This window comes from Esox lucius, chromosome 7 (genome assembly GCF_011004845.1).
Source record: "Esox lucius isolate fEsoLuc1 chromosome 7, fEsoLuc1.pri, whole genome shotgun sequence".
In the NCBI taxonomy this organism is placed as follows: Eukaryota; Metazoa; Chordata; class Actinopteri; order Esociformes; family Esocidae; genus Esox; species Esox lucius.
Genome location: NC_047575.1, coordinates 28,071,963 through 28,084,376, shown reverse-complemented (window position 1 = coordinate 28,084,376; position 12,414 = coordinate 28,071,963). Strand labels below are relative to the sequence as shown.

Sequence of the window (12,414 nt, the reverse complement as noted above, 5' to 3'; positions counted from 1 at the left end):
ACAGCTGATGAATCTCTTATAACTAACTGTACGTGTTCATTTAGTGTTTGTAAGTCTATTTTCAATGTGTTTATTTGTCAGTTTTTTTAACCATGTGTACTGCCTTGTCTTGCACTTAACTGCCTTGAAATTACTTCTCAATCGACCTGGATAAATAAATCAATTGAACATAAACATTAAATAATGTGTCTGAAACGTTATGTCAGTTATTAAGGTCAAAATAAGAACTTACATAAGAAATTATACAGTCATCCAGTTGCACAGCAGGGGATATGGAGAGGTTGGGGGAACAATTGCAATTCATTTGCTAGATTCTCATGCCCAATTAGTACTGGTCATTTCATTATAAATTATTATAATAATGTTGCTGCCCTCAATTGCTGCTTTCTGCAGCTTAATTGGAGGCACCTTGTAATAGTTTTGTAGTAACTTAAAAGTTCTAACTGGTGACGGACACATTAATAATGTATTGGCAATTGTTCTTATAATTACACAAACATTCAACATTATGCCAGTATAATTTGCTTCTAGAATGTATTCTCTTATCAGATATGTTTTGTGACGAAAAAAGGTACTTGGCTAAATAACTTTTTACTATAGCCTAGAATCACTACACATTCAATTTTTCATCCCAGCTCAAATAAGACTACAATTTTGCTTATTGTTTGAAAAGTAGCTCAGATTGTTTGTTTGTCATTGCTTATTTTATGCATTGATAAGATCAAGAAACAAAATGAGTTCAACGACAACACCTACACATCAACTCTGCACCAAACATTTAGGAATAATATGTTGCATTAAAAAAAATATGTATATAATATGTATGCACACTATAAGGAGGCAACCATTTTTTGACAGAAAATTACATGCAGGTAATGTACTTGCTTTGAATCAATGTGTTGTGTAAATTCTGCCAGGGCTCTTACTGTAAAGTACACTGAAGACTTCTTCCACCATCTTCCTTAAGACAAAGATGTTAGAGTGGTTATCTGTTGAAGCCCTCTGTTTGCCCTGCCCAGCCTCTTTGCAGAGCTTGCTGGAGTCACTCTCCTGAACTTTGGCATGGGCATTCATTGTGGTAAACCCTTGCAGACAGGGCAACCCTGAAAGAGTTAAGCATGAGAAACTGAAGGGATAGATCTTTATTTTTAAACCAGTATGTTTCAAATATGGGCAAAACATTTTGTTTACAATTGTTTTACAAGCACTAACTCTCTGCATAATTGCACATGAATAAAATCTTCCTGTAATTCTAGACAGTGTTTTACCTTTATTAATTTAGCAGTTGTGAGCTATATCTGATTTTATTCAAACAAATATTTAAAGATAATATCCAGCCTAAACATATTGTGTTACATCTGATTCCACTTTTGTTGTCGGGTACACAGTTAAGCACTCACTGCAAAACTTATGGAAGTCTGTTTGTATTTCCCTCCGTGAGTTGAGGAAGACTCTTCCCTTCTCTGTTCCCACAGCGATCACACTGTCCTCATGCACAGTGACGCATGCCACCTCTGCGTTTAGCTTTGACATGGCTGTGCACTGAAACAAAAGATAAAGGTCATATGTCATTCACCTAACGATCAATGAATAAACATTTGCTTTTGAAATGGCAAAGCTCAGGTAACACAAACCCAACATACAGCATATCATCTGATTCAATTAATCTTTTCCAGGTTCCTACATGCCCTAGGCATTTTTTATGTATAAAGTGTGGGATTAAGTATTAATATTAATCAGCAGTTAATAAAATAATTAATTTTGTTAATAGTCATTGAAATGAGACTAATAGACCTAATAAAACATTTTAGATTATAGTTACTAAACCAAGAATTGTGTGTGCGTGCATGTGTGTGCTGTCTTACCACTGAGTCTAGAGCAGAAACTAGGCTCGTTAGGATCTCCTGCCTGGCCGAAACCTGTGGGACCCGGAGTTCGACCCGGGAGTTAGTCCTTATCCCATCACATCCTGACTTCCTCATCTGAGCCATTCCTCCACTGAGTGAACATCAAACCAAGAACAAAGTTGTGTTATAAAGATGAACTGAAATGAAAATTTGTGTCGGTTTAGATTTTTTTTTAAATGGAAGTTGTCTAATCTTCAGAAAGTAGGAAAGCTGCCTTTAACCCTGTTCGCTCAGTTCATAATTTCCCCACTAATTGCAAAGGTTACGATTGGTGATGGGGAAGCAGGTCCTATACAAAACCTCACCCCAGTAAGCCACATTTTGTATTTTTACCATTTAAGTTTGCTGAAAACTCATTCTCATTTTCAGCAATGACCAATCTTTTTTCCAGTTATAGTAATATAGTTAATTGCTATGTTTATTTGTTAGGCTACTTAACAAACCTAAGCAAACATACTGTGTGAAAAAGCCAGACTCATTAATTCAACCCACATACCTGTTCTACATTTTCAGCACTCAGGCTCCAAGCCACATCATGCAACAATCAAAACAGATTCCTGAATACCTCAAAAAAGGATGTTAATGTAGAATGTAAATCAGTTTAGAAAGACTTACAAAGCAATTACTAAGGCTCTGGAGCTACACTAAAACCACAGCCAGAACAATATTTTCCAAATGAAGAAAGTTTGGGACAGCATTTAATCTTCTTTTAGTGTCTGTCCTGCTAAAATCTCTCCAAAAGCAAGGAGCAAAATCATTGAGAAAGTCAAATTATTATTTTATTTTTTTTTAACTCAAACAACATCCAGTAAAAGACCATGAACACTTGTTGTCTGGATGATCCTCAAGAGTTTTCGGTCAAAGTTATATGAACAGATTACTCAAAAGTGGAACTTTTTGAGCAATGTGGACCCCCTAATGCCTGACGAAAACCTTACACTGCGTTTCATATTAAAGTACCTCATGTCAAGCATAGTGGTCATAGTGAATCATGACCAGGACAACTTGCCACCATTGAAGAAACCATGATTTCAGCATTGTATCAGCAAATTCAACAGACGAGCATCAGGCATCAAGACAATAATCCAGAATACACAAGCAAGTCCACATAAGAAATGTCAGATTTTGGAATAGCCTACTCAAAGTTTAAACCTACACCACATTGAAATGTTGTGGCACGACATGAAACAAGCGGTTCATGCTCAGAAATCCGCAAATGTCACTGCATTAAACCAGATCTGGGATGGCCGAGTGGCCCAAAATTAATTACGTTAAAAGAGACAGATCAACACCCACAGGTGTTTTGGTTGCTACGAAATGTGGCATAATCAATTTGATTCTTAGTGGGCAATTCATTTTCCACATGGTGGCATTGGTGTAGATCTGATAACATTCAATGCCAAAAACGTAATAAATAATAATAATACCACCACAGCGAAGATGTCACTTTACCATTCAGTGTATCAAGAACACAACAAATAATCAGGTTTGACAACAGGGTTTGGTTGCATTTTTACCTGTAATACAACGTGGCGGTATGAGGGGAAAGGGGGGTTGTTGGGGAGAGGTTTCTTCTCATTAATAGGCTTTAAAAGTGCCAGTAATTCCCTCCATGTTATGCTAATACCTAAATCTGTCACACACATGTGAAAGTGGCTAATTACGTTAAGCCTTTGTCAGCCAATTAAAGCTAGCTCAGATTATTTATTTCAATCCCTTCATCCTTTATTTGCTCTCCTTAGAAATGGTACGCTTGCCAAAGAAAGGTATGTTCAAGGTTGCTATAAAACAACAGAATGTATGAACTGACCCAAATTGTGTTTGTCCCCCATAAAGCAAACAACAGAGAGGCGTGCTGTATGCCTAACATTTTCATAACAAATGTGTCATATGTCCACTTCCAGAGCAGTGTCAATGCAAAGTCAAGCAAAGATACAGTGAATATGTAGCCTGTGTCGTGTAAAAAAAATGGCAATCCTAATTCCAGCCAATGTGTTCTCATGGCAACAACAATCCATCTCCTTGGAAACTAATCTCGAGGCATTTGAACAATGCTGCTCTGGCCTTTAATCTCTTCAGACACTAGGATCCATTATCCTAGCCTCCGGGCAGCACCAAAAAAAGCAGACTCCAGTCCACACTAAGGGAGGGTATAGAGAGAGACAGAGAGACAGCCTCAGCTGCACCGATATGCCTGTCTGAATAGGCCTCCCCTGAGCCCGCACAGCAAACATAAGCCCCCTCAAAAACTATAACGCCACCAAAATAGACTGACCTATGTCACTCCTATCGTTAAAGTAACTTTGAAGTTTTAAAGGGGTAATTCACCCCCTGAAACACCTCATGAAGCACCTATCTTTAGTCAGTGGGTAAAAATACTTCATGCATAATTTCACTTTGGTGATACGATTTCTAGCTACCTAGCCACTGAGGAATAAATTTACCTAGACAGCCAGCCTATCCAGAGAGAGCATTGTGTTAGGTTGTCAAAATTAGTTTTAACAGATTTTTTCTAAATATTTCTAATGTTGCTCGCTATTGTATAACTATTACATGGAGAAAATGTCCAAAAACTTTGTGATTTCCAAATTATTCTTTGGTCCAATTCAACAAAATCCAGCTATCTACCACCAGGGACCTCAACCAATGACTTGATCACAGCTCAGACTGAACCGAGACCTATCGCAGTCCGGTACGAATACTGGAAGTACCACACCCCTTACATACACAAAATGGCTATTCCTCCTTAAGACATTTGGAAAGTATAAAACTAAAACAATTTAACTGGTTGCAATAAGCGGCCTGTCTCTCTTTAAAGCATCTAATTTTTTGATGTCACCAGGCTATAGTGCCCAGAATATCTTGACAGTGTAGTGTGCCTTGATTGTGGAACAAACAATCCTAAACCTAATAAACAAAAAGAACCACAACAGCACATTTACACTTCAGAAGTCGTTCCGGTATACTCTGATCTTAAAATGATAAACTGCTGTTCTGGCTGCCATGGTTAAATGCTCAAGCTAATGACATCCTAACTCATTTGAGTCTCCCCAGAGAAAGCCGGCAATGCCTTCATGCCATGCAAACCTCTCAGCCTAGAGAGAGCAGAGTTGATACTTGTTGAATAATTGCCCAAGCAGTATTTAGCTAGATATATTAGGTAGAAGAAGGGGTATCATGGTTCACTGAGCTGATTTTGCACTAAGAGGCTTGGGGCTCTTGCTGCCATTGATACAGAATACTTTGCTAATACCCATTAACAAGCCACTTCGGTCACAGACCTTCGAAAGACCACAACTAAATATCCAAATTGTTAGGCTCCATGCTAATCATTTTCTTTTAATTGCACTGAACTCCAAGCATGATCCCAGAGGTTCTAGTACATCTGTTATGCTCATGTTGTGGTATAGGACGAGCCATGGGTTGAACTAGTTTCATCTGGCTGGGAAGTCCAGGCAGTTCTAGAATAGTTTGAACAAGGGCTGTCAAACTTAACACAAAATAACAACATGTACATCTTTGAACAAAAATGTTGACGATGTTAATGAGTTTCTTTAAATAACAGCAGAAATGTTTTTCCTGTAGATAATATCATAACAATAATTTGTTTCAGAAGATGACATTCATTACATTTAGCTATGTATTTTTTTTTCCTTTGATCAGAAGATACTCTCATTGTAGAAACTTGAGTTCATGTTGAAGAACAGCCTAGGTAAGTTCTAAGACCCGTAGGGCCTACGTCTACTACATGACCTGGCAGGTCTCTTGCAAGTGACCTCTGTGAATTTTATTACATGGACATGTTAAAATGTTGGTATTTCTATCTATCTATCTATCTAAGTCAATTGCGGACTCACCTGAATGGGTAATACAAAGCATTACGTTATCAGAACATTTCCATAGTATATCAGCAATAGTGGAATTATGATGTTTCCCAGCATATGGCTCACAACATTCTGTGGTTTGTGAAATGAAAGCCAATCTTTTTTCCCTTCAGTATTTAATATTTTAAGATGAAGTGTTTATAATATGACATTATACCACTATTACGCCTTACAAACATTATAGCCTACTATAGCCTAAATCATTTGTGCGCTCTGAATCCTTCCTGAAACTTGAAATATCGTACGTTTTTGGATGGGAAGTGCTGAATTTCAGAATCCACAGAGGTGATTTGGTAAAAATGTAACTGTATCTGAAACTCGTTTTCATCATATAAAATAAGATATCATCAATGCTTCGGGAAATCCTGTTTTCGGTGTTCTGTGCTCCGGAGAAGCTGTTCTATAACATGGAATACTACCAGTACCAAAGTTTAATTTGAACCCCACTCTACTTAGTTGAAGGAGTGGCTAGGCTATCTATGGAGTTAGGCTACCACAATTTACTGAAGCAGCATTGCAATTGGCTTCAATACTCAACGACCTTTATTATGTTACTTATGTCACAGGTATAGTCAGAAGACCATCGACACGTGCGACTGTACTGTATGCATGTACTTCGAATGCTCCATAAATTTGTTTGGGATCAAGTTCAGTGACGTCTCGACAATATGATAATGTGTGTTCATGACATAATAGCTAACAAGCTTCTTACGCCGTTAAAAAACTACACGCCCAACACTTGATCACCGTAGTTTGCTAGCTGGTTTACTGACATTGAATGAGAAGGTTTGCAGCCTCACTGTATGGACGTTACACAAAAGAGTGAATGGGATTGGGTCATCAAAGTAATTCAACCAATGTAAATGTGGGCTGGTTTGCTAGCTAACGCAACACTATCTAGATACTGTAATTTATTAGATTAAACACTTCGCTTGCCGAGTTTATTATAATAAATTAACTATTGTACCCACCTAAAGTAAACCGGTTGGTAGCATCAACGCACGAAATGTAATATGCAACTTGTTTTAATAATAGGCAAAAAAAAACAATGATTTGATAGCTGGCTAGCTAAATTAGCTTTTTTTCTTGCTAACTAGCTAGCTAACGTTAGCCATCAGAACGCACGCTAAACGACTCATTATGCCACATTAAATTGTACAGTTGACTGGGAATGTAACGCTGTATTTACAGAAATCCAATACACCCGGTTTAGCTACATGTTGCCCAATAACGGTACAGTTGATGGCATCTGCTACATAACTATTGTAATCAAAAAAGGAAATTGGCTACATTTTTGGCGTTGTTAGCTAGCTAGCTAGAATAACATTTAGCTTGCTAGCTGGCCCATCTCCTCCCCCAGAATTATAATCTGTAATTTCACAATTTGTACGGTCATAAAAAGTAATGTGCTCCCCAACGACACGGTTTTATGTTCAAGTGTTCATAAAAATTACAATAACACGAGGCATAGCTTACCAAAATCCACTGAACGTTTAGATGTCCTTATACTGTCAATCCCAGAATAGCGTTATTCCCCGTTTAATCCAACCGAAACTGTTGTGTTGGTTAGAATTTCCATCTAAAACGTAGCATTATCGGGTTTTCAAAACATTGTAAACTGGAGATTTACTGTAATCCACATCTGTCGCTTGCAAAACGTTATAACCGAGATTATTTAAATGTTCCCCTTTTCTTACTATTTTCTTTAACAGTGGAGTGTGTCCCCTTTCCCCTTTCTTTGTTCTGTAATCCAGTAAAATTGAAACTCATTCGCCTCCGCTAATCCCAGCCCAACTCAACAACAGCATCTATTGGCTGTAATTTACATACAGGATTAAGGAACCTCTGGTTAACCATAGGAGAAAACTCGTCTGGGAGAAGAACGTTATGCGACAAACAAACAGAATATTTTACTTTTTTAGTTTAAACCTGGTTGCGTAAAAAAAAACTTTACAAGTCGTTATACATTTGAATAGAAAAAAAACATGATATCTAGTTAGTAAAACAATTGGTTTTAAAACAATTTTAGAATGGACTCAATACTACTGTCTATTATAATGGGAAAGATAGCCTAATTGCCAGGTTATTATTTGTGTTACCAGTATTTACACTAGCTAACTATAGTAGAAAAGAACACCTTTAAAAAGGTATTCAAAATGACAACAATATAGTTTACTTAACATCAGTATGATAGGGTTTCAGTTGAATTGTGAACTATGTTGGTCAACCACCTGAGTAGTGTCATAACTGTCCATGTGATCTGTCTTGCTTCGTTTTGTGACATTGGCCAAGTGCATAAATGATGAATAGCATCAGCCTACTTTGCCCCTAGTGTTTGAGTGCAGTATTTTACTATTTGTTTCCACTTTTAAAAATAAATTTCCGAACTTTCATGCTCACTTCACAGCCCGTTTGGCAATTGTTCCAACAACAATACATCACTTTCACAAATAAGCCAAATGGTTTACACTGTTGGCAGTGTGTATGCGCACTTAGTTAACGTGCACTACAAACAGGATGTGAGACAACTGTCCTAAATATAATACATGTCTAATAAACGAATAACAAAACATAAGAAAATAACATCATATGTCGAAATGAAAACACCACAGTCCTTTGCCGAATTGTTAATATTTAATGACTCAATCAAATAAATCAACACAGCAATCAAGGGTATTAAGTTTTTCTTATCAAGGCAATATACAATATCCAATTTGTAGCTTCAGTTTCGCTGACTGGGGCCCAGCCCTAAACATAATCTTGGAAATGTAAATCCCATGTCTTACATTACACATTACCCACATTAAGATAACTTTCTACCAAAGACAGTCTGCTTTTCAAATGTTACCCTATTCCCAAAGTAGTGCACTGCTTTTGACCAGAGCCTTAGGCCCCTGGTGCCATTTCAGACACAGACATCATTTCAATCTCCCATACATACATGAATGAACTGCACTTAGAATCTCCCCGTTTACTTTTTAAATGGACATAACAGCATTTGGAAGACTGTAATATATCAATTATGTATGTTGTGATTAGCGTTTGTCTGTCATTCTACAAACAAGGGAGGGAGTTACAGTAGTGATCCTGTTTTCTATATAGCCCAAAGAGCTCTAGTCAAAAAGAAGTGTGCTACAAGGGAGAAGGGTGCTATTTGGGACACAGACAAGACATTCCATTGTTTGGATTGTCCTCCAAACAGCCCTTGAGTATTCTGTTCTAACCAAAGGACATGGTGATCCCAAGGCATCAAATGTATTTAAATACATTATCAATAATAGGAAGTTAATACTTTTTTAAGCCGCGCATGTAAAAATTACAAAGTGGCACGGTTTCCCACTATCCAGTAAAGACATAGTAGAATTAAAGGAAAACAAAGTTCAAATGCATAAACCAATAAACGGACAGCTTTTAAGTGCGCATAATGGCACCAAGTTGGTTAAATACACTTTTACATAATGCACAGGTTCAGATAATGCAGCAATATTCATATCTGCCTAAATCCGGTAGCATCCCTGTCTTATTCACGTGTTCAATACTGTACACAGCAAGAGTCTTTGAAAATAAAGGAGCTTGAGCAAATTGTTATGAACATTCATTGCCAAATCAAATCAGCTACAGTAATCTAAGGATCAAAATCAGAGTGGTAAATAAATAAAACAAATCATTCTTTGTTTGAACTGTTTACCAGAATCATGTTATTTTCTTTGATCTTTAATAAACTACTATAAAATGTCCAAATGATCAGTACTATCCATGGTGCTAGTCTGCAGGGTAGATACCAGTTCTCAAAAGTTGTACTTATAGTGTTTCTTCTCCACATCCATCTACCCTTTAATAATATCTGTAACCTGTCTAATAGGTGATTTTGCAACAGAATAATATTGAGATAGAAAGTGATTGTTTTGGTAGTAACTGTAAACAGAAAATGTAATCTGGAGTCCACGGGGTGGTAGTCCCAAGGTTTAGCTAACATCGTACTGGGTTCATCTTCTTTTAAAATGTTCCTCTGCAGTTCCGGTCTTCTCCTATATCAGTGTTGCTCCTGGTGCACAAGTCATGAAATTGAAGAAGAAAGATCAAATATAAAAGTCAAAATATTAATTTAGGGTTCAGATTAAGCCCTGGCTTGGCCTAAAAATCTCCAATGGAGCTTCTCTATTGAGCAAAGGCCTAAACTGTAAAACATATCCTACTGTAGTTTACTGTCAGCCAGTTTACCTTTACCTTATTTCACAATTTTTAATTGATTCTCAGTATTAATAGTGCTAATGTTGGTGATATATGGTAACTCTTTGGTACAAGTGTTTTATGGTAACTTACAGTGAACTGGCTACCAGTAAGTAACAGTAAAATCAATGCTAAAACACAATATGATTTACAATGTATTGTAATGTATTGTATTGCTCAATTAAATTAAATGCTACAGTAAATTGAATTAATTAAGGAGAGGAAGGGTTAGTATTTTACAGACATTATTGTTATTACATGGATTTGGGCAAGGTAATGTTCTGTCATATTACACCATAACAAAGATTTTCTTTTAAAAAACAGGTTGGTCAAAACAAGCATTGTGATTCATTGAGAAACTTTTCAAGCCATATGATAAAAAAGCTGTTAACAATGAGTAGACCTATGATGCATATTTACAATTGGTTATTGCTTATTGAGAAATATGTGTTTTTATATTTCTAATTTATCCAATACCTCAATACTCCATCACCTTTCATTTACAAGGATAATGACACTAACTGGGGAACACCCTGGGATGCATGGACTGGCCTCTTCTATTTAAAATACAGGTTTCAACAGAGTTATGTCTGGAGATTGAGAACTGTTTCTTTGTGGATTTGTATGTGTTCTTGAGATTATGGTCTTGCTGAAGGCAAGAACAAGTTTGAGAGTGACAGAGGCAACAAGGTTTTTGGCTAAAATGTCTTGATACTTATTAAAGTTAATGAGGACCACAGAAAAGGTGGAGGGAAAATATCTCCATAACATAAAATATCAATGACCATCTTTTCCTGTTAAAAATAGCTTTATAACATACAGTAAAAGATCAACCACCATATTTTAAGGATTAAAATAACACCCACAACAAAGAGCAAAAAAGGTTATTTCATTAAGTATTAGAGGAGAGGTGTGCACACCAAGGCATTGACAGCTTTTTAATTTGTATTATGTTTCTGAGTAATATTCCATTTGTTTTTCACTTAAATATTGTTTGTTATAAGATCTTAATAAAGGTGAAAAAAGGTCTGACATGATCTGTCTTGATTTCATCCTGTACGTAAACATAAGCTGCATTTTCAGTAAGGGTGTGTAGACATTTTATATCCATTATAAATGCAAAAACATGATTTTTTTTAATTTGTATAGGAAAGTAACTAAATCAAGTAAGCGTCATGCAGTAGATATTGGCACACTTCACTTTAGATGATCACTGGTTACAAAAAACTTTAAGTTGGGGGATTGGATGGTGGCTCTAGCGTGTATGGTCTTAGAGATTGATTTGTTATTCTGTTACGGGTGAAGTAAAAAATGATGGCTTGTCAGGGATGAACAGTTTATTTATGTTGCAAATTAGTTAGATAATTAATGTGACGGGTTAGGAGAGCTAACACAGGGTCGTGTTATGCTGAATTTGGGGCCCCAGAGGACATGCCTGGTGAGCCTGTCAGTGATAAGCAATGCACATGAAATACAACAATTTAAAAATCAACTATTTATAAGAACAAAATATTGCATATAAGATCAAAATTTGCCAAAATGTTCTCTCTCTTACTTCAGGGGATTTGCTTTGATCCCCCAAGTGGATTCTGTGTTAAAATATTCACAAACAGTAAGCAAATGACTACAGTGTTGTGCACAGCATTATTTACGGCAATGTCAAAAATACAACTAATGTTTTGTGGATGTTGAATATTTTTCCACAAAGCATTCTAATCTAGTGTATTCAGAATATACAGGATGACATTATTAGCATTCCAATGAGTTACTGGCAAACATAACAAACAAACACACATAGAAACACACACACACACAACATAGAATGAGAATACAGAACATTAACAGAAAATAACAATGCAAAGGCAGAACTATACAAGACAAAACATTAACAGACTACTTACTGCTGTACTACAGTCATTTACTGTAACAAATATATATTCTTTTTTTTTACAGTGTAGTCTTTATCTTTGATCAGAAAATCGGTTCTTAGAATGCATACTTTTGCAAACTTCGCATTTTGAGCTGGATGTGTAATACGTTTTTTTATATGTGCATAATTAAAGGAGAATTACTATCATACCTCAGTAAGCCATGAAATTCCAAGTTTGAAAGCAAATGGTTCTGATGACATGGGGCACATATCGGCAAATACATTACAAAAACATCAAACAAACGTTAGTGGACCCGTAATGACTCAACAGAGCCACTTGACTCGGCAGCGCTGCATTGGGCAAGTATTGCGAAATGTGTCTTTAATGTTGTATAAAGTGTAGTTGATGTGCTATAATGATGAGTTAAAACCTACATCTTGAGGAAAGGAAGAATCCTGTTGATGAATTCCATTGGCTGAACTGGCATCACCATGCACCTGAAAGACAATCATGAAAGTAACT

General features: G+C 36.5%; 2 protein-coding genes across 5 annotated transcripts in view; both read right to left on the bottom strand.

The window, feature by feature from the left end:
* Positions 1-7,598, bottom strand: part of gtf2ird1 (GTF2I repeat domain containing 1) — a 35,973-nt gene extending 28,375 nt beyond the window's left edge. Inside the window, exons 1-4 of the mRNA XM_010902290.4 lie at positions 7,268-7,598; positions 1,866-1,998; positions 1,401-1,542; positions 927-1,103 (exon numbers count right to left, since the gene is read on the bottom strand). Coding sequence (XP_010900592.1) covers positions 927-1,103; positions 1,401-1,542; positions 1,866-1,991 — 445 coding nt within the window. The 5' untranslated portion in view covers positions 1,992-1,998; positions 7,268-7,598. The remainder of the gene's footprint in view (positions 1-926; positions 1,104-1,400; positions 1,543-1,865; positions 1,999-7,267) is intronic.
* Positions 7,599-8,402: 804 nt separating this feature from the next.
* clip2 (CAP-GLY domain containing linker protein 2) overlaps positions 8,403-12,414 on the bottom strand; it is a 43,198-nt gene continuing 39,186 nt past the window's right edge. For 3 of the 4 annotated variants that reach the window (XM_020048559.3, XM_020048560.3, XM_020048561.3), the window contains one exon: positions 9,843-12,389. In XM_020048559.3, the coding sequence (XP_019904118.2) occupies positions 12,303-12,389 (87 nt within the window). In that variant the 3' untranslated portion in view covers positions 9,843-12,302. The other variant, XM_010902287.4, reaches the window with a different exon arrangement.